This window comes from Schistocerca piceifrons, chromosome 3 (genome assembly GCF_021461385.2).
Source record: "Schistocerca piceifrons isolate TAMUIC-IGC-003096 chromosome 3, iqSchPice1.1, whole genome shotgun sequence".
Lineage (NCBI taxonomy): Eukaryota > Metazoa > Arthropoda > Insecta > Orthoptera > Acrididae > Schistocerca > Schistocerca piceifrons.
Window position 1 is genome coordinate 862,934,493 of NC_060140.1, and position 27,510 is coordinate 862,962,002.

Sequence of the window (27,510 nt, forward strand, 5' to 3'; positions counted from 1 at the left end):
ATACATATTAAAGCTATTTGGAAGATATTTATAACTGTGTACGCTTCCGCAGCCAGAGTCAGTTAGCATGAAAGTTTTATGATTATGGTACCGCATCATAATGTAAAAACTAACGGTTTCCAGATGGTCGCAGTGGCTTTCTTCTGTGTCTGCTCTTGGAGTACAGAGTTTTATCGTAAGGAAAACTCTGTATATTCGTAAAACTAGCTACAAACCGTGTGGACAGTTAAGCCATACTTCGCCAGTCATGCACCATTTTGCACATCGAATTGAAAGGACTTCTACCATGGGACACATGATATTGCCAAACGAACAAAGTTCCTTTAATGACTTCTGCAATTTTCCCAATCTCGACAATGGATATTTGTGTTAGTTACCAATGGCTTATATTTCAAAATGTTTCTATCTTGTAACTGGTTTTTGAGAATACTTCTTCCCCCTTACTGATTATTGGCTTGAAGCAGAATAAAAATGTAACACATTATTTATTAAATACAAATTGAGAAGATTTTCTCGATTGCAGTATTATTTAATTTTAATAGAATATTTGTTCCTGGATGGATGACAATGTTGTATGTTTTAACAGTTTTTCACATTTAGAAAAACCTTGCTTTTCCGGAATCGTTTTTGTAATTTCAGAAAAAAATGCAGTGCACATAAACTGAATGTTGTCATTTCAGAATGGCATAAGAAAATATATTAGACTTCTATTACAGAGCCAATGTCTGAAAAGTGTTCCATTATACAACACTCTCCCCCAACAGATATTTGGGGTGCTTGCTAGCTGCTAACCAGGCTAGTGAAAAAGAAATAAGATGAAGAACTGTAATGGAAAAGTTAGCTCTCCTGAAAAAGAAGCTTTTGTGATGCAGTAAAGTTGGATTGGAGTTCAGGAAAATGTTGGTCAAGTGCTTCAGGTGGGGTGCTTATCTGTGAAGGGTGGACATTGAAGGAAAGAAAAACAGACAAGATAGAAACATTCGAGATGTGGGTTTTGTGGAGGACGGAAAAAGTAAAATAGGTAGATAAAGTGAAAAGCAGTGAAGTAATGGAAATGATACAGGAACAAGGAACTTTCTTAAAACTGATTAAGGAAAGGAAAGGAAACTGAGTGGGGCAAATACTCCAAGGAAAAGGAATTCTAAAAACACCTACGGAAGGTAGAGTGGACGGAGAGAACAAAATAGGAAGGAACAACACGCATTGTTATTGCGGTGTATTATTTCAGTACTACAATTTATTATTATTATTATTCCAGTTGTATAAGACGCAAGCAGTCTCAGGATCAAATGAAGATAGGAATGGTGACAGGAACCTGTGAATGGCTAGAATAACTTATGATGATGTTAACAGTGGATATGTTACTGTTTTATTCTCAATATAAGGATATGATGGAAATGTGTTAATCGTTTCAGAATATGATTTGAGGGGCTCTGCAATCAGTTTAGCTGTGACCCAGAACTAGAAAAATTCTGCAAAAACAAAAGCAAGTACAATATTCCTTAATCAGATTTGGTAGCCGGATTGTCTACTCTACGAGGACCGATCAAAAAGATTGCGTTTGAGGGCGTTGTTACACGTACCTCTGCATCTACATCATACTCCGCAAGCCACCTAAGGTGTGTGGCGGAGGGTACTTACAGTGCTACTATCTGATCCCTCCGAATAGAGCGTGGGAAGAATGATTGTCGGTAAGCCTCCGTATTGGCTCTAATTTCTCGAATTTTCTCCTCGTGGCCAGTACGCGAGATGTATGTGCGGCTAATTAATATGTTGTTCGACTCCTCCTGAAACGTACTGTCCCGAAATTTCAATAGTAACTCTCTCAATGATGCACAACGCCTCTCTTATAACGACTGCCAGTGGATTTCGTTTAGATTCTCCGTAACGCTCTCTCGCGAGCTTAACGATTCCCTGACGAAACGCGCCGCTCTTCGTTGGATCTTCTCTAACTTCTCTGTCAGTCCTATCTGGTAGGGATCCCAGATAGATGAACAATACTAAAGAGTCGGGCGAAAAAGCGCCTAATAGGCCACTTCTTTCGTGGATGAGTTCCATTTCCTTACGATTCTTCCGATGAATCTGAGTCTGGCGCCTGCTTTACCCACTGTTCTATATGGACATTCCACTTAAGGTCGCTCTGGACAGTTACGCCTAGATATTTTACGGCAGACGCTGTCTCCAGCTGTTTGTCATCAATAGTGTAGCTGTACAGTAGTGGATTTCTTTTCCTATGCCGGCCGGAGTGGCCGAGCGGTTCTAGGCGCTTCAGTCTGAAAATGCAGGACCGCTACGGTCGCAGGTTCGAATCCTGCCTCAGGCATGGATGTGTGTGATGTCCTTAGGTTAGTTAGGTTTAAGTAGTTCTAAGTTCTAGGGGACTGATGACCTCAGAAGTTAAGTCTCATAGTGCTCAGAGCCATTCGAACCATTCTTTTCCTATGTATGCGCATTATGTTACATTTATTTACGTTCAGGGTGAACTGCTACAGTCTGCACCATTCATCAGCTCTCTGCAGGTCGTTCTGCAAAATCTTACTTTCTTCTGGAGTTGCTACTTTGATATAGACAACTGCATCATCTGCAAATAGCCTTAAAGAGCATCCGACGCATTCTATTAGGTCATATATATATATATATATATATATATATATTGTAAACATCAGCGATCCTATGCCACTTCCCCACTTCCCTGCGGTACTCCGGATATTACCTTTACATCTGTGGCTTTAATTCCGTTTAGAGCGACGTGTTGAGTTCTATCTGCAAGAAAGCCTTGAATCCAGTGGCAGGTCTTCTCCGATACTCCGTAAGCTTGTAATTTTGGTGTCAAACGCCTTACTGAAATCAAGAAACACGGCATCAAGCTGAGCGTCGTTGTCCACTGCGCTGTGGATCTCACGGAGGCACAGAGCGAGCTGAGTTTCACAGGATCTCTGTTTGCGGAATCCACGTTGATTTTTATAGAGGAGCTGTTAATTTTCCAAAAACGTCATAATTCTTGAGCAGAAAATATGTTCCAAATTCTACAACAGATTGAAGTTGTAGGTCCATAGTTGTGTTGATCTGTCTTACAGCCTTTGTTAAAAACGGTAATGACCTGTGCCTGCTTTTTTCCAGTCGTTAGGTACCTTTCGTTGCTCAAGCGATCTACGATAAATTACTGCTGGAAGGGGAGCAAGTTCTTTCGCATAATCTTTATAGAATCTAACAGGTATCTCATCTCGTCCTGAAGCTTTTCCGCTGCTAAACGATTGTAGTACTTTTCAATTCCGCGATCGGTTATCTCAGTCTCTGCCATTTCGATGTTCGTACGGCGATTGAAAGGAGGGACAGTGTTATGGTCTTCCGCTGTGAAACAACTTCGGAAGACCGAATTCAGTATTTTGGTCTTCTCTCTATTATCTTCCCTCCCGGTGCCGGTGTGGTCGCTGAGAGAATGAATAGATGATTTTGACCCACTTACTGATTTTACATACGACCAAAATCTCTTGGAGTTTTTACTCAGGTCGGTCGACAACGTCTTACTGTCAAAGTCATCGAACGCTTCTCTCATTGCTCTCCTTACGCTCATTTTCCCTTCGTTCAGCTTTTGTTTGTCAGCTAGGTTTTTACTGCTCTTGAATCTGAGATGAAGTGCTCTTTCTTTACGTAGCGCTTTTCTAACACTGCTATTAAACCGTGGTGGATCTTTCCCTTCCCTTACACCCTTACTCGGAACATATTTGTCTAGGGCATATTGAACGATGCCTTTGAATTTTTTCCATTTGTTCTCCACACTTTAGTCCTCATCACTGAATATTTGATGCTGACTGCTGAGATGTCCTGAAATTTGTATCCTGTCACCCTTGCTGAGCAAATATATCTTCCTATTTTTCTTAACATTCCTTGTAGAACCCGTCGTCATAGGTGCTGTCACATCCTTATGATCAGTGACACCTTCCTCTACGTTAACAGATTCAAAAAGTTCAGATTTGTTTGTTGCCTTGAGGTCTAAGACGTTACGCTCACGAGTGAGTTCTCCAACTATCTGCTCAAGGTAATTTTCGGACAAGACATTGACAACAATGCCACACGATCCCCTGTCTCTGGCACCAGTTTTGATGGCATAACTCTCCCAATCTAGACCTGGAAAGTTGAAATCAGCCCCTATTATAACGGAATGATCAGGAAAATTACTAATGCTTTTCTGCAAGTTCTGTCTGAAGCGCTCTACAACAACAGATCCTGACCCAGGTGGTCTATAAAAGCATCCGATAACCATTTTTGACCGTTCTCTGATACTTAATTTCACGCAGATTAATTCACATTCGGAATCTGTGATAACCTCGCTAGATTTTATCGATTTTTTTACTGCAGTAAACACGCCGCCACCATTGGAGACTAACCTATCCTTACGATAAACATTCCAATCTGAACGTAGGATTTCGTTGTCATTGCCGTCTGGTTTCAACCAACTTTCTGTTCCCAATACTATCTGTACATTACAACCTTCAGTAGGTGATACTAATTCTGGGATGCTCCTGCAGTTTATTAAAATCATATTAATCTTCTCTATCTCTGATCTGCGAGGACCAAGATTCTCCGAGGTCGCTGTGGCTGATTTAACATGCAAATCGCCTTTTATTCCAAGGGAGTGGTAACCTAAAAAAGCTCCATTTGCACGCCACACGTACTCCGCTACCCTAGTAGCTGCTACCTGCGTGTAGTGCACGCCTGCCCTGTTAACGGGAAACCTTCAATTCCGCACCCAATAGCGGAGGTTGAGAAACTCGCAGCCGATACCGTCGCAGAGTCGTCTCCGTATGTGCGACGTAGTGCGATTCCAATGCGGGTATATAAGCACCGACATGTGAGCAAGGCATTAGTGTGGCATTCGCGTCTTTCCAACGAGGTGTGGTAAATATAGAAACTTGAACTACGAGGACGTTATTGCTTGATGCGTCCAAACAACTCCAGCGTGCTATTAGTCTTTTCTTGACTCCCGATGGGCAAACAATCGTAGACATCCATCGGAGAATCAAGAATGTCGAAAACCACCGTTCTGGAATGGTGCGCCAAGTCCCGTGCTGGTCACGATTCGACACAAGACGGCGGTCGATCTGTGAGGCCAGCACCACAGTGCCTCGTAACGCTGAAGTTACGCCCACTCAAGTGGGAGACACTCGAGGATCCGCCCTGTAGTCCTGATCTCTCCCCAGGCCATTATCACGCCTTCTGTCCCTTAAGAAAGCCCTGGAATGGTCATTCATGCCTGTCGGACGAGGATGTGCAGCAGGTGGCTACGGACTTCTTTGCGCAGCAGAACGCAGTCTTTTACCAAACGGGTATCCTCAGCCTGGTGCGTCGGTAAGATGACTGTCCCAATGCTCACGGCTACATTACGTGGTAGGCGTAGCAGTTGCGGACTGTAGGGCCTTCGAATGGAAACTTTTTGATAGCCCCTTGAAAGGGTCCTGTAGCCACCTTTCATTAGTCCGGTAGCCCATTTTCACTAGCATTTCTCTTTCTTTTCCTTGCTTATCTTTTCTCGTAACTCTCACAGTGGTGTGATTGAATGAATGTGGTTGTGTGTCACGCTGCTAGACGGTGGAGTAGTCTGCTGCAGAAAGTCTGCGATAGTGATACAGAATAGGCAACTCTCGTAGTGGTCAAGTAGGCATAGAGGTTTGCGCTACTTGTGAGAAATCCACCTGCGTTAGGTTGGTGGCGGAAATGGAATCTGTGGGTTTTCCGGGCCACGCGGAGCGTGGAGGAGGCTGGAGATGAAAAAGGGAGGCAGTCTGCCGCCGGTACGGGAAACGTCCACAGCTGTGCTCCAGTCGAAGAAGGGTGAGTTAGACTGACCGCGTGGTTACTTGGCGAGGGGAGAGCTGTTAGCTTTTGGTCTCGCTTTTCAACTCTGAAAGATTGCTTTGCCTTGTCGCAGCAAGAAATGCAAAACGTTGGCAGATTTTTCTTTTAGTAAATTTCTATAGCAGACTTGGATCCACCGGAAGAGCGCCACACAAAGGTGTCGATAAGAAGTGAGCACTCGCTTCTGTATGAATGTCTGTTTGCCTTCAGCTATGCCTGTTTAAGCTTTCATTTTTCTAAACATTATTAATAGCTTTGCCTTCTCGTAAATTATTTTTGCATTATGTATCTTTTGTCCGTGGGGAGCCGATCACATGGTTGAACATTAAAGTTTGTTGGGCTACCGTTATTACTAACTGTCCGGTCTCATGTTTGTTTTAAAGAATGCTAACTGTTCATGATTGTGTGGTGTGATATTGTTGCAACTTGGCCACGATATCTAGAAATTGCGTCTCCACAAACCACGTGGGCAGGCGGGTGTCCTACGAAACGTGTACCGTTTCACGAGTTATTGCGATGAGATATCAGTCAGGCAACAGCAGTTGTATGAATGATTCACACCAATGATTCTAGGTGTAGATTATAACGGTGTATGTATTGATGCTATTCTTTAATGTTTCAGGAATTAATGTTATCAGGAATTGTGTACATGCCTCACATCCATATCTTAGGAATAAATGATTTTATACACAATTTTCTCTTGAATTCCGAGGTTACGTTTTTGCACCTAAGCCACTCACCTCGTAGCTTTCTTGCTAGCACATCCAACGCGTTTCCTTACGCACAGGTCCAGTGATTAGTTTCCCCTTTTATTTTAAAACCATTGCTTTAGATTAAGCCTTATTTTGAGGTGTGTTGCTGGGAGCTGATCTTATGCACAGTGTTCATGCATTTGCTATTTTATTTTAAATGGTTGATTCTCGTGATCAATGCACAGGAAATACCATTAATTACATCGCATCCCCTATGAGCGATACCACGACGTATGCATTTTTATGAGTTTTTGATTTGTGATCAAATTAATTTATTTTCCGACTCGGCCAAACCTTTTATTAATTGTATGGTTAGAGTCGGTGGCGACCCTAATCTTAACGTAATAACCCGTAGAAACACGTTAGTTACACCCTTATCTGTATTTCAAACTGGCTGCAAGTGCCGCAGCCAATGAATGTTTTTAGAGCTGGTAAATGTTATTGGAATGAATTACTTCCTTAGGTTGGGTAGCGTAATAAAACCTTCACTGCATGAATTACTTCATTAATCGTTATAAATCTACTTGCAGTCTGATATTGGGAAGTGAAAGAACATATGTATTAAAGTGCACATGATGTGCACCACTTCTCCTTGCTTCCCTCTATAAATCTCTGGGATTTGGAAGTAAGACAGGATTTGCTCCTAGGCTTCCATGTTTGCCTCAATTAGATCTACAGCTGTACTCCTGTGCACGTGATCAGCTCCTCTCTATCCATTCCTCCCTCTTTTTGGAGTTCTGGTAGACGGGTGTGGGAGACAGTAGCCGTACTCACGTGTAGGTGATGAGCCCCCAGTTCTCCATGCCCCCCTCTATGAAGCTGGGAATGGCCACATGGTCCAGCTTAGTCAGTGTGTAGGGCACGCCCACCAGCTGCTCCATCGCAGAGACGGTACTGGGCGTGATGATGCTGGAGTAGACGGCCTGGGGGAGCGTGCTGTCCACCGTCCAAATGGTCGTGGCCGGGTCGGAGGGCGACACCACGCTGGACGTGTTCAGCACGACCCAGGCCAGCAGGTAGGCGCTCATTGGGGGCGTCTCCTCGAACTGAAACGTGCGGAAGCCATCCTCGTCTGGGCTGGAACGAGAGAGCAGTGTAAGTTAATGTCGAGATCTACAGAACTTCGTGCCATCAGCTTCTATACCGCCAACAATTTGATAGAAAGATAAACATATGGAAATTTCACAATATCAAGAATCTGCAAAATAATGAACCCACATAGACACATAATAAATTCTGAAAATACACTCCTGGAAATGGAAAAAAGAACACATTGACACCGGTGTGTCAGACCCACCATACTTGCTCCGGACACTGCGAGAGGGCTGTACAAGCAATCATCACACGCACGGCACAGCGGACACACCAGGAACCGCGGTGTTGGCCGTCGAATGGCGCTAGCTGCGCAGCATTTGTGCACCGCCGCCGTCAGTGTCAGCCAGTTTGCCGTGGCATACGGAGCTCCATCGCAGTCTTTAACACTGGTAGCATGCCGCGACAGCGTGGACGTGAACCGTATGTGCAGTTGACGGACTTTGAGCGACGGCGTATAGTGGGCATGCGGGAGGCCGGGTGGACGTACCGCCGAATTGCTCAACACGTGGGGCGTGAGGTCTCCACAGTACATCGATGTTGTCGCCAGTGGTCGGCGGAAGGTGCACGTGCCCGTCGACCTGGGACCGGACCGCAGCGACGCACGGATGCACGCCAAGACCGTAGGATCCTACGCAGTGCCGTAGGGGACCGCACCGCCACTTCCCAGCAAATTAGGGACACTGTTGCTCCTGGGGTATCGGCGAGGACCATTCGCAACCGTCTCCATGAAGCTGGGCTACGGTCCCGCACACCGTTAGGCCGTCTTCCGCTCACGCCCCAACATCGTGCAGCCCGCCTCCAGTGGTGTCGCGACAGGCGTGAATGGAGGGACGAATGGAGACGTGTCGTCTTCAGCGATGAGAGTCGCTTCTGCCTTGGTGCCAATGATGGTCGTATGCGTGTTTGGCGCCGTGCAGGTGAGCGCCACAATCAGGACTGCATACGACCGAGGCACACAGGGCCAACACCCGGCATCATGGTGTGGGGAGCGATCTCCTACACTGGCCGTACACCACTGGTGATCGTCGAGGGGACACTGAATAGTGCACGGTACATCCAAACCGTCATCGAACCCATCGTTCTACCATTCCTAGACCGGCAAGGGAACTTGCTGTTCCAACAGGACAATGCACGTCCGCATGTATCCCGTGCCACCCAACGTGCTCTAGAAGGTGTAAGTCAACTACCCTGGCCAGCAAGATCTCCGGATCTGTCCCCCATTGAGCATGTTTGGGACTGGATGAAGCGTCGTCTCACGCGGTCTGCACGTCCAGCACGAACGCTGGTCCAACTGAGGCGCCAGGTGGAAATGGCATGGCAAGCCGTTCCACAGGACTACATCCAGCATCTCTACGATCGTCTCCATGGGAGAATAGCAGCCTGCATTGCTGCGAAAGGTGGATATACACTGTACTAGTGCCGACATTGTGCATGCTCTGTTGCCTGTGTCTATGTGCCTGTGGTTCTGTCAGTGTGATCATGTGATGTATCTGACCCCAGGAATGTGTCAATAAAGTTTCCCCTTCCTGGGACAATGAATTCATGGTGTTCTTATTTCAATTTCCAGGAGTGTAATTCTAGACGAAATAGTACCTTAACCCTTTGTTTCCTGACATAAGAAAAAATTTACTTTTTAACATTTTCTTTGCAGAATTTATGCTATTGTGGCCTCAAATGACGGTAGGATTTTTTGTAAAATTTTATTTTATTTTTCACAACTTTTTTCTCTCCTGGTACTCAGAAGTACCGTCAGACTCCATGGACAGAATCACAATATGCGCAGAAAAGTGCTCCAATTTTTATAACTTGTACTTTATTCCACATAAATATTAAATATTTTTACATTAGAAAATTAATTAACAGAAATATGATATTTTTGAACGTTTTTTTTTAAATTTCGCATAAATTTATTCTAGAGCAACTTCACAATACATAGTAACTTAGCTATACATTTATGACAGTATATACATATCACATATTTAGTGTTAGTGATACCTCATGAAATTGTAGGAAACAGTTCTTTTTCTCATTGTAGCACAAATACACTTTACATGTGCTACATTGTGAATGTGCTGTCGCCTGAATTTTATTTTTCGCACACTTTCGCATCGTCCTCTTTTACAACTGAACACTACAAAATGGTTTTCTCAGTTGCCAAGACGTACATTCTTCGGAACAGAAAAGTTATCCTTCCTTCTCTTTGAGGGAGTTATTTCATCTTTACCAGAGTTTCTCTTTTTGAGATTTGGCACTTGCTGTTCATTCATTAGCCCTAGTGCCACAGCACTCCTGAATTCCAGCAGTGGCAGTGCCCCATGTAGATCACTGAAAATTACGGAAGCATTGACAAAAGCAATTTCTATTGCTCCCCAGGAGAGACGGTGCCACCATTTCTTTGATCGCCTGTCAAGACCATAAGTTGAACGTAATCTTTCTGCATGATCCACACCACCCATGTGTTTATTGTAATGACATACAATAAGTGGTCATGGTATAGTCATACTAGTTCCATATTTCTGTTTTCTTGTCACTACGCTCTGTTCAGTGCCATGAAAGTTTGACGCAAAATGCACTACTTTATTTTCCCTTCACTGAAATACTGTTAGGTCTAACGATGAATCTCTGTGATTTGATTCCCCACGGTTTTTGACATTTTTATTTAGGTAAATTACCTGGCAAACCTTTCCTGTTTGTTCTAATTGTTCCACAGACAAATCTATTTACGGATTTCTGTGTGAGAAAAAGTGGACAGAACAACTAGTGAGAGGTAACGCATTGTTGCTACAATAGAGTGTTCTCGCAACCTGACGGTACTAATAAGTCCGCCTTATAATTTCCACTTTATCTCACTCACTTCTAACGTAATGCTTCAAACTATTATAAAAAAAACAAAGAAGGTAAGTACGTACAATGGAAAACTCAACGGAAGTTTCAATAAATTGCACACAAATTCAGGCAACACCATGGAAACAAGCACATACAATCTTCTGTTTTCACAGCAGCGCGCGAAAAGCAATATCAAGCTCTGACCGCCAGAGAGGTCTATGTATTGCACAATAACATCTATGAAACAGTAGAGCAGAGTTACTGTTACGTACCGACAGGCTTTCAGATCATGAAACTGCACCACGAGAAAATAATGAGAGTCAAAACTTACTGATACTTTTAAGTACCGTCAGGCAACAAAGGGTTAAACAAAAAATAAAAAAAAGCAGAACGAAATAGACTTTGGAAATACACACCCATCGTAACATTAGTTAATACAACTTCTGATAGTATTGCAAATCTTATGAACGGCCTCCTCTTCCATGCAGAATCAAGAAGGGCCTTATAAATTCGAATATCTTCATGAAGGAGTAGACCTGGTGCACTTGCTGGGAGGAGCACCCTTAGTTTCTCAAGCTGTAGAGATACAGTGTGACAATTAGTCAACTGAAACTTCCTGTCAGATTAAAACTGTATTCCGAACCGGGGAACTTTGCTTTTCGCAGGCAAGTACTCTCCCAACTGAGCTATCCAAGCACGACTCACGACCCGCCCTCACAGCTTGAATTCTGGCAGTACCACGTCTCCTACCTTTCAAACTTCACAGAAGCTCTTCTGCGAATCTTGCAGAACTAGCACTCCTGGAAGAAAGGATATTGTGGGACATGGGTTAGCCACAGGCTGGGGGATGTTTACAGAATGAGATTTTCACCCAGCAGCGGGTGTGCGCAGATATGAAACTTCCTGGCAGAATAAAACTATGTGCCGGACCGAGACTCGAGCTCGGGACCTTTGCCTTTCGCGGGCAAGTGCTCTACCAACTGAGCTACCCAAGCACGACTCACGCCCCGTCCTCACAGCTTCACTTCTGCCAGTAACTCTTCTCCTACCTTCCAAGGTTCGCAGAAGAGCTTCTGTAAAGTTGCCCGCGAAAGGCAAAGGTCCTGAGCTCGAGTCTCGGTCCGGCATACAGTTTTAATCAGCGCTCACACCACTGTAGAGTGAAAATCTCATTCTGGAATTAGTGAACTATTTGAAAAAAAAAAATTCATTCAAAATGTAAACTTCACTACAGATATTTGGATTTACGTGACATGTTCGATATGCCTGCCGTCATTGGCAATGATGTGGCGCAGACGAATAGCGATATTCTGCATGACCCGCTGAAGTGTCTATGACCTCATAAATGGCTGTTTTCAGCTCTGCAACGGGTTGGAGTTATTGCTGTACACCTTGTCTTTAATATAGCTCCAAAAAAAGGAGTCGCATGAGTTCAGATCCGGAGAATATGGCGGCCAATCGAGGCCCATGCCAGTGGCCTCTGGGCACCACATAGCCAGAATCCGATCCCTAAAGTGCTCCGCCAGGACATCAAACACTCCCCTGCTTCGATGGGTCGAGCTTCATCTTGCATGAACCACATCTTATCGAAAGCAGAGTCATTTTGGATAAAGGGGATGAAATCATCTTCCAAAAATTTCACGTACCGTTCGGCAGTCACCGTGCCACCAAGGGATATCGCAGCAACTATTCCATGACTGGACATTGTAACCTATTGAGGGTGAAGAGACTTCTCGATCGCGAACTGCGGGTTCTCAGTCCCCAAATACGCCAATTTTGATCACTGACGAACCCATTCAAATGAAAGTGAGCTTCGTCGCTAAACCAAACCATGATGCGCATACTAATTCCCATTGTGTGCAGCGACCAACCGTGCAGTTTGAACGTCCTAATGCAAACCGTCCAGACGGTACGACGATCTTTCCGTGTTTCGAAAAAAACTGCATAAAAACAGAAAATGATTTAAGTCTCCTACTTTCCTTTCTGGCATGCGTAGGGGTAATGGTTTACACACATTCTTACCAGCAAATTGGAATATATAGGGTTTCTTATTAGTGACTTCAATACCTGCCTTTAGATTTGACTTAGAGGAAAGATGAAAACACTATATATAAATATTTTCTGAATGATAAGTGTTGAAAATTAATCTCAGAATACATTCAGATCAATTTATAAGGAAATTTGCGTAAGAGCACACCGTTTCAGTTCAATAAATCAATGATATTCATGCTGTGTGTTTCATAGTCACATACATCAACGGAAGAAATTCTCTACTACATTTCATTGTCTTACTCTTAAATGTTGTACACATGTACTACATCACTCTATTGTTGTTATTATTATTACTACTACTATTATTATTATGCACTGCTGTAAGAACAATAGTGAAGGATAGTTCCAAGATTATGCTTCTCAAGATGGAAAGGTTGTGATTTCTCTGCCACTTTGGTGCAAATAATCGGTTCCCGTTGAAGACATAATTTTGAACACATGACTGCGTTAGAGAACAGTGCGGAGAATTTTTTACTTAGATCAGAAACAGTGTTCCTGCTATTACTGTTCATCTTCGGACTGGGATCCGACGATAAATGAGAGGTCTGTATAGGAAAGAAAACTACAGTTGTTTCTGTGCTTGTCTGTACATAGTCGGAAAACTGTATCTACAATAGAGAAATGTAATCGAAGAGGTTAATGTTAAAAAAATCTTACTGGGTAAGTGTTCGTCACCATCTCCAGCCAGTCATCTGAAGGTCGCTGCAAAATAGCATGCCTGTGATCAAGAACTGAAATACAAATGATTCTACGACCTTCGCTACAATCTACAGGTAAGATACTGGCGTATATCTGCTGGTGCGTGTGTGTGTGGTGGGATGATAACGCCTTCTTACATTACGGCAGTTTGTTGATTTCAGATTAAAGGGTCACCCATTATTACGACTTGGTTCCCGCTAAGGGATAAATTTGTGTACAGTTAATGATCAGTGTTGGAAGCCATTTTCTGAAGTGATTGTGTCATATGTAAAATTTCTTGAGTTTTATAAGGTTCGGTTGTTGAGAAAAATTTTACATGCGTTGATAAGACAAACATGTAAGTGTTGACGTATCAGATACATTCTTCCATGGTATTACTATGTCGTTATATTGGCTTGTCCATCATTCGTCAACACTAGTCAATATGGAAATAGTAACCACCATACATAAAAGGTGTCAGATCCCATCTACCCCCTACTGCCGTATAATTGACATCGAGTTCCAAGCAGTTCTTGACACTGTCACAACGAACTGGATGTAATGACGTTATATAAGGGCTGACCTGAAGACTAGTTCAGTTGTAAGAAAACGATTCTTACGAAGGCCGCTTGCAACAGTGACCGAATTGTTGGTTCAGGTAACATAATGAAAAGTATCGACTCAAAGGTCTTACAGCTAATGAGATGATTAACATCATAATCATTACTAGTGGTGTTAAAAGCTTTTTAAATCACTAATACTCAAGAACTCCACAGAGAATTTGGTTGCCAAATTTTGTACATACCACGAAGGTCTCTGATCGCAAATACTTGTTTATTCAATTACCGATTTCAATCATTATGATCATCTTCAGATTGATCTGCTTCAAGAAGATAGCAGAATAAGTAAATAAAACACATGGCCATATATGACATCGTCACATAGAATAAAATCAAGATAAAATCGTAACTATTCATTACCTGTAATGGACAGACGTTGCTGGAGTGTTCGTTTTATACTATATGTCTTTTTACTCTATGTGACGATGCCATTTATGGCTATGTATTTAATTTACTTTCTCTGTTAGCTTCATGAAGTCTAAATATGATCGTAAGGACTGAAACGACAATTGGATAAAGAAATATTTGTGACCAGAGACTGTTGTGGTATTTACGGAATTTCGTAACATTGGATCGCTGTCACCTTTATAGTGACTACATCAGCCCTCATCAATTTGGGAGTGAATTGGCACTGCTATCGACTATAGTTGACCGTAGATTTCTTGAGCAGAGGTATGTTCCCCTTGATAGGGAAATGTACAGAAGTACTGTCATGTTACAGTCACATCTGTTTCTACAGAACATATTGTGAGTTTATACGACCTAAGAGTGGCAGTAACAGTTTCAATCATCACGTCGAAAAAAAAAAATCGAGCTGCTACCATCAAACGCGGTGTTAATCCTTTACTACGCCCCTCAGTGCGACTAATTTGCTGATTTTCCCACCGAAGGATGATTCGACGTAGTCCTTAGTTGTTGAAGTCTCTGTCTGGCTGTTCAGGAGGCGTGCCGATTTCAACATCAACTTGTAGGCACTCTGGAGATCAGATGAACCTTTTATGATTCCAGAGACCTTTTGAAGCCTCAAACATCTGTGATGTATATATGTGGACTGAAGTGACGAATAAAAATTTGTGCCATGGCCGGGATTCTAATCCGGGTCTCCCACTCACGAGGCAGGTGCGCTAACAGCTTCGCCACCCTGGCGCAGTGGCTTTGCATAACTTCACGGACTACCCTAGCGCTTCTCCTTGCCCAGTCCAAATTTACGGAAGCAGGGGTCATGGGTTCGAATCCTGGTCTTGATAATTTTTTTTTATTCCACGCCTCAGTGTACATATATACACCGTAGATGTTTGAGATTTGAAGAGGTCTCTGGAACAAAATAAGTTTCATTTAATTAAAGTACCTGCACCTTGGTTTCAGGGAGAACTCACCGCTTTGCTCGATACTGATGTGCTATACCAGTACAGTTGCAAAGCCTCTGCAGTGATGTTCAACTTTAGGGGGAATACCAAGTGGGCTGAAGCATGAATGGGAATTTGGATTAAGGAGGGAGGCGTGATGGGGTATTTCATGCAATTGCACATTGCCACTGTGCCATAGTGGTTAGTGCATCTGTCTAATGAGCGGGAGACACGGGTGGAAATCCCGGCTTTGATACAAATTTCCATTCGTCGCTTCAGTCTGCATCCATACATCATTCTGGAAATGACTGCCACGTAATGGTTCACTTGACCGAGGAAAGTGGAAATAGTCACGCTATTCAACCAATCGTCCAAGAACTTTGCTGTCTCTGACAGAATTACCATGTCATCGACAAACATCATAAGTTGTTATTACTTTTTGTTGAACTTTAACTCACTCTACAAATTTTTCCTTCGCTTTCTTGACCCGTTATTCTAGGTATAGATTGAATAAGATGTGGCATAGGCTTTCATCTAACGCCTTCGTTCCTTCGACTCTTACACTGTATTTTATCCCTGCTAAATTCAGATTTTCACTACGTGGATTCCAGTCAACGTTCTTTATTTCTTTAAAACCATAAATTATATGAATATACGAGGGCTGTCCAGAAAGTAAGTTCCGATTGGTCGCGAAATGGAAACCACTGGGAAAATCCGGTAAAGCTTTGCACAGATGTGTTGCGCAGTGTCTCTAGTAAGCCCTTCGATTGTGTCACGACGTCGCTCTTTTCAGTATTGAGTGAACAGTGAGCACGTAAAGATGCGTAGGGAATAACATCTCCCGCCAAGTATGAGGGCCTGGTTAGAGATTTCGTCTGTGTCTTGCAGCCCACATAACACAACTGACGAGCAGTTCCTTCTTCATGCCATTTCTCGGCCGTACACAGCAGGGGCAATGAAAACGCTCCTGCAGCGTTTCCAATGAGAAAAGTATTTAATCACCCTTAATACAGTCCGTAACTGGCTCTGCTGACAAGAACATGATGAAGACAAATTTTTCCACTGACAACGAGCTCCAGACAAGGGCAGGTAACTGGTCGAAAGCACAGGCGACTGCTATCTATGACAAGGATATTGGAAAGTTGATACAACACTACTACAACACTCGAAGTTGGAGCGGCGACTATGTAGAGAAGTAGGTGGAAGGTATACCTAACTGTTGCAAATAAAACGTTTATGGTTTTCACTGTGGTTTCCATTTCGCGACCGATCGGAACTTACTTTCTGGACAACCTCGTAGGTTTCCATCATAGGCTTCTGCGGCCGGTGTCTTGATGATTAAAATTCTTCCGAGAGGATAATGCTGATAAATGGTGAAACAACGCTCTGGTGGGCGGTTGGGGGGTTTAAATCACCTCGGGGTATGACCATGCGGTGCATCTGACCTGCGGTCTTCGCATGGTGCCCGCTGGAAGCAGTCCACATACGCAGAGGTGTTTTGGTGCATGTCAGGACAAAGTGCAGCGAGTAAGTGTGCAGACGTTTTCAGACGTGCTAATGCTGACTGTGTGTTGAAAATGGCTCAAAGAATACATATTGATGACGTTATGAGGGGTAGAATACTAGGGAGACTGAATGCTGGTCAAAGACAGCAGGTCATTGCATGGGCCCTCCGTGTGCCACAAAGCGTGATCTCAAGATTATGGCAACGATTCCAGCACACAGGAAACGTGTCCAGGCGCTACATTACGGGACGTCCACAGTGTACAACACCACGAGAAGACCGATATCTCACCATCAGCGCCCGCAGACGGCCACGGAGTACTGCAGGTAGCCTTGCTCGGGACCTAAACCCCATCGAGCACGTCTGGGATGCTCTCGTCGACGTATCGCTGCACGTCTTCAAACTCCTGCGACACTTCAGGAGCTCCGACAGGCACTGGTGCAAGAATGGGTGGCTAAACCGCAGCAGCTGCTCGACCACCTGATCCAGAGTATGCCAACCCGTTGTGCGGCCTGTGTACGTGTGCATGGTGATCATATCCCATACTGATGTCGGGGTACATGCGCAGGAAACAGTGGCGTTTTGTAGCACATGTGTTTCGGGACGGTTTTCTCAACTTATTACCAATACCGTGGACCTACAAATCTGTGTCGTGTGTGTTCCCTATGTGCCTATGGTGTTAGCGCCAGTTTTGTGTAGTGCCACGTTGTGTGGCATGCATGTAGATGAACGGTTTCAGCACGCCATAACCCACTATATTATAGGGCCAATAAAGTTTCAAAAATATGACGGACTAGCCTACTATATTTTAGGACCAAGAAAGTTTCAAAAATACAACGTATTGACACCGTTCGTCTAAAGTAGACACCTTTTCTCCACCAAAACGAGTCTAGCCCTGGGGAAGGTTGCTGCAATACGGTCGAAACGTTCATTTTAAGTTTATAATTAAAGTTTTTTATATAATGACAGGGTACAACAACCAGAAGACTTTTAATCATCGTAGGTTTCCATCATTCTGCTAGAAATTGTCAGTGACATAGGCCAAGTCCGGAAGTAAAGTATCTAATCTGGGGATTTCGAAAGCTTTATGTGAAGGGTTTACAAGTGCAGCGTCACAAATGGGCCTACCTTTCGTCGATGCTGGAGGCTGGAGTGTTGGAGAGCACGGTGTAGCCGTCTGGCACGCGCACGCTGAGGGTGTAGAAGGTCTTCACAGCCGGCTCGTCGTAGCAGGGCAGCGCGGACCTCGCGAAGTTGGGCTCAAACTGCGTCGCGTATATCGCCCTGCCAACAGCACAACGCAGTCACACGCTGGAAGCTACATCCGTCATCACGTTCTCGTGCCGAACCACACAACAAAAATGGGTCATATGTACTGAAGAAGATATCTGGGAGACTGGACGATGGTTGGAAGGTTGGGACTCCAGGATGAATTTTCGCTATGTAGCGGAATGAGCGCCGATGTATAACTTCATGGCAGATTAAAACTGAGTACCGCACTGGGACTCGGATATGGGACCTTTGTCTTTCGCGGGATTGTGCCCTACTGACTGAGCTATTCAAGCACAATACAGTACTAGACCTCACAGTTTCACTTCTGCCACTGCCCTTCACAAAAGAAGGACAAGTGTCATACGTTCGAGTCACAATCCGGCACATAGTTCTAATATACCACGTAGTTTCACTTCACAAATGACTGAATTTTTTAGGAGGAAGCGTCACTAACGTCGATTCGGTAGGCTGTAGTTTGTTATGAAACAAAACAAACATGCATTGCTCAGTGGACACTTAGTACCACAGGAAATATTTAATTCCAACTATTGGTTCCTTATTCCCAGGTCTGTATACAGGGTGGTCCATTGATAGTAACCGGGCCAAATATCTCACGAAATAAGGATCAAACGAAAAAACTACAAAGAACGAAACTTGTCTAGCTTGAAGGGGGAAACCAGATGGCGCTATGGTTGGCCCGCTAGATGGCGCTGCCATAGGTCAAACGGATATCAACTGCGTTTTTTTTTTAAATAGAGACCCCCATTTTTTATTACATATTCGTGTAGTACGCAGAGAAATATGAATGTTTTAGTTGGACCAATTTTTCGCTTTGTGATAGATGGCGCTGTAATAGTCGCAAACGTATAAGTACGTGGTATCACGTAACATTCCGCCAGTGCGGACGGTATCTGCTTCGTGATACATTACCCGTGTTAAAATGGACCGTTTACCAATTGCGGAAAAGGTCGATATAGTGTTGATGTATGGCTATTGTGATCAAAATGCCCAACGGGCGTGTGCTATGTATGCTGGTATCCTGGACGACATCATCCAAGTGTCCGCACCGTTCGCCGGATAGTTACGTTATTTAAGGAAGCAGGAAGTGTTCAGCCACATGTGAAACGTCAACCACGACCTGCAACAAATGATGATGCCCAAGTAGGTGTCTTAGCTGCTGTCGCGGCTAATCCGCACATCAGTAGCAGACAAATCTCAAAAACGTCGGTGTTGAGAATGCTACATCAACATTGATTGCATCCGTACCATATTTCTATGCACCAGGAATTGCATGGCGACGACTTTGAACGTCGTGTACAGTTCTGCCACTGGGCACAAGAGAAATTACGGGTCGATGCCAGATTTTTTGCACGCGTTCTATTTAGCGACGAAGCGTCATTTACCAACAGCGGTAACGTAAACCGGCATAATATGCACTATTGGGCAACGGAAAATCCACGATGGCTGCGACAAGCGGAACATCAGCGACCTTGGCGGGTTAATGTATGGTGCAGCATTATGGGAGGAAGGATAATTGGCCCCCATTTTATAGATGGCAATGTAAATGGTGCAATGTATGCTGATTTCATACGTAATGTTCTACCGATATTACTACAAGATGTTTCACTGCATGACAGAATGGCGATGTATGCTGATTTCATACGTAATGTTCTACCGATGTTACTAAAAGATGTTTCACTGCATGACAGAATGGCGATGTATGCTGATTTCATACGTAATGTTCTACCGATGTTACTAAAAGATGTTTCACTGCATGACAGAATGGCGATGTACCTCCAACATGATGGATGTCCGACAAATAGCTCGCGTGCGGTTGAAGCGGTATTGAATAGCATATTTCATGACAGGTGGATTGGTCGTCGAAGCACCATGCCATGGCCCGCACCTTCACCGGATCTGACGTCCCCGAATTTCTTTCTATGGGGAAAGTTGAAGCATATTTACTATCGTGATCCACTGACAACGCCTGACAACATGCGTCAGCGCATTATCAATACATGTGCGAACATTACGGAAGGCGAACTACTAGCTGTTGAGAGGAATGTCGTTACACGTATTGCCAAATGCATTGAGGTTGATGGACATCATTTGGAGCACTTATTGCATTAATGTGGTATTTACAGGTAATCACGCTGTAATAGCATGTGTTCTCAGAAATGATAAGTTCACAAAGGTACATGTATCACATTGGAACAAATTTAAAAAACCTACTTGTTACCAACTGTTCGTCTAAAATTGTGAGCCATGTGTATATGACTATTACAGCGCCATCTATCACAAAGCGAAAAAAGTGGTCCAACCAAAACATTCATATTTCTTTACGTACTACATGAATATGTAATGAAAAATGGGAGTTCCTATTTAAAAAACGCAGTTGATATCCGTTTGACCTATGGCAGCGCCATCTAGCGGGCCAACCATAGTGTCATCTGGTTTCCCCCTTCAAACTAGACAAGTTTCGTTCTTTGTAGTTTTCTCGTTTGACGCCTGTTTCGTGAGATATGTGGCCCGGTCACGATCAGTGGACCACCCTTTATTTTGATCTCTCGTTAGAGTAACCCGACCATTTCTATCGTTCCAGCAAACGTGTACAACGATTATGAGCTCAGCTGACACATCGCATAGAAATGTCTAGTTCGTTTGACTGTGCTGAGCAATGTCCAAAGTTCCTTGTAGATCAGGAATGGGACACTAGATTCCAGGAGCTCTAGGCTGCACATTAACTGGCCTGTGGACAGCACAAGTGGCGCGTGGATGTACTGTACTTACTGAAGTGCTGTACTCACTTTTCCTGGCCGTTCTCAAGGTAGTCGTATCGAGCGAAGCCGTCCTCCCTGTAGCCGATTTCGCCGCTGAAGTCCACCTCCAGCGTGATGCTGCTACCCGAGGTCAACTGAAAGAAGAGAAACGTAAAGTGCACAGTTCTGCTGTTCTTTTTATCACCGCTGTGTTTACTTTCGTAATCGGCTACCTACAACACATAGCCGGGTGTAGAGGCAAAAATTACAGAAAGAGTAGAATTACTATTAAAAGACAACGCAGTCTCGTTTCTGTGTCCTCACTGGAATTGTTAAAAGTGGAATTAAGACGAATAAGTTTCTTTATTTTAGAGATTACCAACTAATCTTACGATTAATTTCAACTTCACATTTAGAGTAAAATCTGTTCGGGCCTCACTTCGTTTCTGCATATGGATCGATGAATATGTTATACGCTTTCTTCTGGTGGTCCAGACCCTTCATTCACGTTTGCCGTAAGGCATTGTACTACGATAAAAACAAAGAAGGTGCGTAAAAATAAACTGACAATGAGGTTAGAGCAACATAGGCGATGTCGAATCTAGAAAAAATCGCCCGATAACCGCATATCGGAAACCCAGCTTACTTGTTCTGATAAAGAATGCAATTACTTGTTAAATAGCCCAAAGTGAGCAGTCTGAGCTTGGCAGACGTCAAATTGGTATACGTGATTGGTTTTCATAGACATGAAGTTTCTGTGATAAAGTGTGAAGATTGACAATTAAATCAAATACCCTGAAAGCGTCCTTACGCGGTTTATTTGTTAATATGATAAGGTGCACTACACAACAGCTCTGGAGTAAGGTGATCGACACATGGTATTGTAATGCACAATTTCTTTAGTAACATAATCGTACCCTGGAAGCGTTGAACCAGTGTCAATGGTCAGTACTTCCACCACCGGTAAACATCAGAGGAAGAATACACAAAAAATCGGACATTTTCAAGGCCTAAAATTGTGACGAGTTCTTTAAAGATTGAAGGACTATCAAGAGAGAGGCAAATATAACCGTCAGACAAGTGTAAAAACATTCATGAGACATTTAGTCATTACAGGAAGCAGAGAGGGGTATACGACCGAAGACCAACAATTAAAGCGATGAAGATGATATTAGAAATCCTCATGAACAATATCTGGAAGACCAGATATAGACATTAAGTCAACAAGTATCACAGACAAAAAAACATTTAAATTTTAATAACTGAGTGTTATGTCAGTGCACAAACGACCTAATGTTGATTTTACCCCAAATATGCCAAATAATTTTCATAACCAAAACTTGAAAGATGTATTGGGAGACTTTAACTGTCAAAGTGTCAACTGGGGACGTAACTCAGCTGTTGAAAATGTGGAGGAACTAGGGAGTTACGCAGAAAGAGAGGAACTGCAGCTTATTTGCTTATTTTTTATCCTAAATTAAGACCATCAATAACGGTAGATGGCAGGGATGGTATAATCATGACAACATCTTGATTACTAAGAACATCGCTTCTCATGTTATAAAAATGGCAAAATAACTTTTCCCAGGACAAAACATCTCCCTAGCTCTTATAAAGCTTCTGGAGTTATCAGAGTAGACAGTGTTTTACCTTCAAGAAAGCGACATGGAAGGTTTTCAGAAAACAACTGGTTCTCGAAGTTGAAAACATAGAGGCTGACCCAGAAAACTACAATTCATTTGTCGATTTCTAAAGATAACGTCAAGGAGGTACACTGAATGGTCAACGAAACTGGTATAGGCATGCCTATTCAAATACAGAGATTTGTAAACACGCAGAATACGGCGCTGCGGTCGGCAGCACCTGTATAAGCAAGTTCAAATGGTTCAAATGGCTCTGAGCACTACGGGACTTAACTTCTGAGGTCATCAGTTCCCTAGAACTTAGAACTACTTAAACCTAACTAAAATGGCAGGTTATCAAGATTTAAGTGAGTCTGAACGTGGTGTTATAGTCGGCGCACGAGCGATGGGACACATCATCTCCGAGGTAGCGATGAAGCGGGGATTTTCCCGTACGACCATTTTACGAGTGTTCCGTGAATAGTAGGAATCCGGTAAAACGTCAACTCTCCGACTTTGCTGCAGCCGGAAGAAGATCCTGCAAGAACCGGACCAACGACGACTGAACAGAATCGTTCAACGTGACAGAAGTGCAACCCTTCCGCAGATTGCATTGCTGGGCCATCAACGAATATCAGCGTGCGAACCATTCAACGAAGCATCATCGATATGGGCTTTCGGAGCCGAAAGCCCACTCGTGTACCCTCGCCTGGGCCCGTCAACACCGACATTGGAGATGATGGAAACATGTTGCCTGGTCGGACGAATCTCGTTTCAAATTGTATAGAGCGGATGGACATGTACGGGAATGGAGACAACATTATGAATCCATGGAACCAGCATGTAAACAGGGGACTGTTCAAGCTGGTGGAGGTTCTGTAATGGTGTGGAGACGTGTGCAGTAGGAGCGATATGGGTCCCCTTATACGTCTAGATACGACTCTGACAGATGACACTTACGTAAGCATCCTGTCTGATCACCTGCACCCATTCCTGTCCATTGTTCATTCCGACAAACTTGGGTAATTCCAGCAGGACAATGCGACACCCCACACGTTCATAATTGCTATAGAGTGGCTCCAGGAATACTCTTCTGGGCTGAAACACTTCCGCTGGCCACCAAACTTCCCAGACATGAACATTATTGAGCATATCTGGATGCCTTGTAACGTGCTGTCACAAGAGATCTCCACCCCTCGTACTCTTACGGATTCATGGACAGCCCTGCAGGATTCATGGTGTCATTTCCCTCCAGCATTACTTCAGACATTCGTCGAGTCCATGTTACGTCGTGTTGCGGCACTTCTATGTGCTTGCGGGGGCCCTACACGATATTAGGCAAGTGTACCAGTTTCCTTGGCTCTTCAGTGTATATTCCAAGTGGATGTAGAACCCAGTTTACTTCTGGCCTTGACGCAAGTTCACAAGATTTCTTTGTCGACTATCGTAGCAAGTGCAACGCAGATCCTTCTCAGCACATACGACTGAGGTGGGAGAAAAACTACTCTGAAACAAAGCTGAACGAAGGAAGAAGCGATAAGCTGATTACTATCCTATCTGGACATGAAACAGAACAGTCGAAGAGCGTGAAAGCTGATAAAAAAAATCTTGATCCTACGAGTCCGCCATTGAGTGCAGTCGTCGCTCTGAACCAGACTGCTCAGCAGCTGCTACTGAATGGAAAGACAAGACAGATGGCGAAAAGATTGAATCTCAGGCGAAACGTAGATGGAGGGAGCGAATCTCCAAAAGCTCCATTCTCACATGAGGAACTGGGAAGAGCAGCGTGAGAACAGAAAGTAAATAAAGCAGCAGGCTATGACAACACACAAATTGAACAAATAAAGCAGTTTTGTCCAAAACCTAATGGAAGACTAGTGAGGATGATGAACAGATGTTGGTAAACGTTTCAGATTCGCAAACTGGAGAGGATAGCCAAGTAGTAGCATAGCATTACTAAAGCCTGGCAAAGAGCCGATCGAGCGGAAAAATTTTCGTCATATTTCCTTGACCTACCACCTACAAACGTTACTCGTAAGAATTTGTCGAGAATAGCAACGAAAATCAGTGCAAAATATATTGCTGAATAAGCTAGTTTCGGACTGACGGTACCTAACGGTTACGGCTGCAGAGTTGCTCTTCTAAACAGCATCTTCTACGAGCAACCCAGGGCGTGTTTACCAGCGGTTACTCATACTTTAGATACTTGGGCTATGCACGACTCTGTTTAAAAAGAATAGCTCGAGCAGTCAAATAGTCTAGGCTTTGGTAGAGTTGAGTGTTAATGAAATACACAGAAATACAAAATAAAAATTAAATGAACAATTTAATAACAAGGATTCTATTATAACGTCTGCAATGAATGTAGACGACAGAGAATTATGTTGAATAGTGTTTATTCAGGAAAGGACATCTCAAGTAAACGGGAAGTGGTCCTACGAACAATAAAGACAATACACTTATCACGAGTTTGTTTGCGTGGCCATCCTCCGCAGCAAGCACAGTTTCCTTGCAGTACTTTATTTTATTTTCCCAGACGGTTTCGCCTTTTGTCCTTTTAAGGCATCATCAGTGAGATCTATAATGATTATTCGCAGGTCATAAAATAGTTTAATTCCAGCTTTTTATGAAAATAAGTGATTACTTAGTGTTCTTCCTGTTTTTAGTTGGCATCGGTGTTTCCTCTCACCTGGTCACGTGCATGATTTTTGTGTTCCGAACATTTTTCTTCCCAATTTTCATTTTGTTTGCACTTGTTGTTTTGGTGCGCTATTAGTCTTCTGCCAGTATTATAGACGTAACACTAATATACACACAACTACTTCGAGCTCACTGTGTTACTCATCCGGTTTGGTTTGTTTATATATTTGTACATGTTGCCAGCCTAACGAAGTGTATAAACTCCTGTTGTTGAAGTATGGTAGCGGCTGTTCACTGTTCAGAATCGGTTACCTACACTATCGAATACCACTCGTTACCACAGGCAGGACTGCCTCCTTCAAGTACAATGTAAAAGCTTCCAGAATCGCTCCCTTGCGCTCTTCACTCGTGAAGTCCCAGTCTCCACTCGACTCCCATAGTGTTCCACTACCGTCTGATTTTCCATTGGCTGAAGACCGTCCCCATCGAAAATACATCGTTCTTAAACTCTACAGACATCATCTGACTCACCTGACTACTTCAAGGAGTAAACTAGTATATTTGACACTCAGACGATTCACGATAAATACAAATAAAGTTTTGTCGATAAGCAAATAACCCAGTATTCTCGCGCACGTACGCTTACGATAAATGACAACAGATTGTCGTTAATATTGTTTAAACAATTACTTAGATCAGCTTGTCAGGAGCGTCTTTTGACGCTCTTTTACAAAGGTGGTGTCACCTAAGTTAGAATTGCATGAAGTGTTTAAAAGTTGTTAATTCAGAGGTTCATTGTGAAATGTTAACTTCTGTAATTGCAAAGATATTGAAATATTTTGCCAATTTTTGAAGAGCTTTAAGAAGCCATCGTTCAGCTTATCATACACACCGCAATTTTTGATGCATCTCCTGTACAAAGACCATGGGAGCTACAGCCGTCCATATTCCCAACTTTTGGATTTACCTATTTCTGGCGATGTGCTCCTTGTCTGCACCTGGGCTCGCCTACAGTGGTCGCGGGGCGTCCACGTCACATCGACTCGCACTCAGCCCAGCAGAAAAATCCAGCTCTCCTCAGTACCAGCCCAAGGTGGACGAATACCTTGACCATATACTCGTAACGTTACAAGACCAGGGAAAATGTTGTAGTCAAATAATGAATCTGACTCAATACATTGAAGATGGTTTTGAAAGGAAAGTAATAACCGCAGATGTGTTTATTAACCTTTCCGCTGCGTATGACGCAGTAAATCACCAACGACTCCTCACGAAAGTCTGTGAAATAACGAAGGATATTCGACTGAGTTACATGTTAATAACCAGGGAAAAAAGTAGATGGAGAAACCAAACGAATGGATTACCGCAAGGGGGCGTTCCTTCCCCTAACCTGTACAATACGTAGACAAATAACCAGCCACACCAGCCAGAAATAAAAATATTAATATATGCAGACTCCAACGATGAGCAAGCGAACAACGACAGTAACATGACACATTTCACTGAGAGTATTGCCAAAAGTGTCTGCTCAGATCTCATTTCACCACATTTTGTGTAAGTGCGTGTGAGGTGAAGTAGTGAGCGGAAATTTATGAAAAACTGAGTGAAAGCAATCCACTAAATAGTAGTTGATTGAGACACCAACCAGGGACACGAAAGAGGACGGAAAATGTTAAGTACAGAAACGTACATAACCTCTATCCTCGAAGCAGCTATCCACAAATATGCAAGAATTTTCTTCAGGCTAGTTTGCAGATGACTTGCGGTCAAAAAAACGACGAAAACGAGCACTAAAATCGATGTTCAATAATACAGTTCAATTAGCGATGTAGTTTTAAGGTGAGCGTCCAAAGCAAAACGAAGCAAATTGCAAATATTGTATTTCCTAGGCCTACAGTAGTTAAAGTGTGGTGTCGCCGCCAGACACCACACTTGCTAGGTGGTAGCCTTTAAATCGGCCGCGGTCCATTAGTATACGCCGGACCCGCGTGTCGCCACTGTCAGTGATTGCAGACCGAGGGCCACCACACGGCAGGTCTAGAGAGACTTACTAGCACTCGCCTCAGTTGTACAGCCGACTTTGCTAGCGAAGCTACACTGACCAATACGCTCTCATTTGCCGAGACGATAGTTAGCTTAGCCTTCAGCTACGTCATTTGCTACGACCTAGCAAGGCGCCATAGCATTTGATAATTAATATTGTGAAGCATGTACAGTAACGAGAGATGTTCTACAATTGTGGATTAAAGTTAAGTATTACATCAACTACGTACTTTATTTGCTATTATTAATTCCTTTAACTGTTCTAGACCTCACGCCAATCTGCGTGAGCTTAAAAGCGTGCATTTCGGCCTCCTATAGCAACACGGTGTTGGCTCTTCTGCCAACACTTCATAAAGTATTACAAATGTGATCTTATACTGTACAGAAATAAAGAATTTAACCCACAGAAGATGACACATTGGTGTCGAAACATGTCTGGGGAAAT

At 43.4% G+C, this 27,510-nt stretch overlaps 1 protein-coding gene across 2 annotated transcripts in view; it reads right to left on the reverse strand.

Moving 5' to 3' along the window:
* The window catches only part of LOC124789722 (aminopeptidase N-like), a 121,051-nt gene that overhangs the window by 74,868 nt on the left and 18,673 nt on the right, over positions 1-27,510 (reverse strand). For both annotated transcript variants that reach the window (XM_047257173.1, XM_047257172.1), the window contains 3 exons: positions 20,809-20,915; positions 17,858-18,013; positions 7,383-7,685 (listed from right to left, as the gene is read on the reverse strand). In XM_047257173.1, coding sequence (XP_047113129.1) covers positions 7,383-7,685; positions 17,858-18,013; positions 20,809-20,915 — 566 coding nt within the window. The remainder of the gene's footprint in view (positions 1-7,382; positions 7,686-17,857; positions 18,014-20,808; positions 20,916-27,510) is intronic.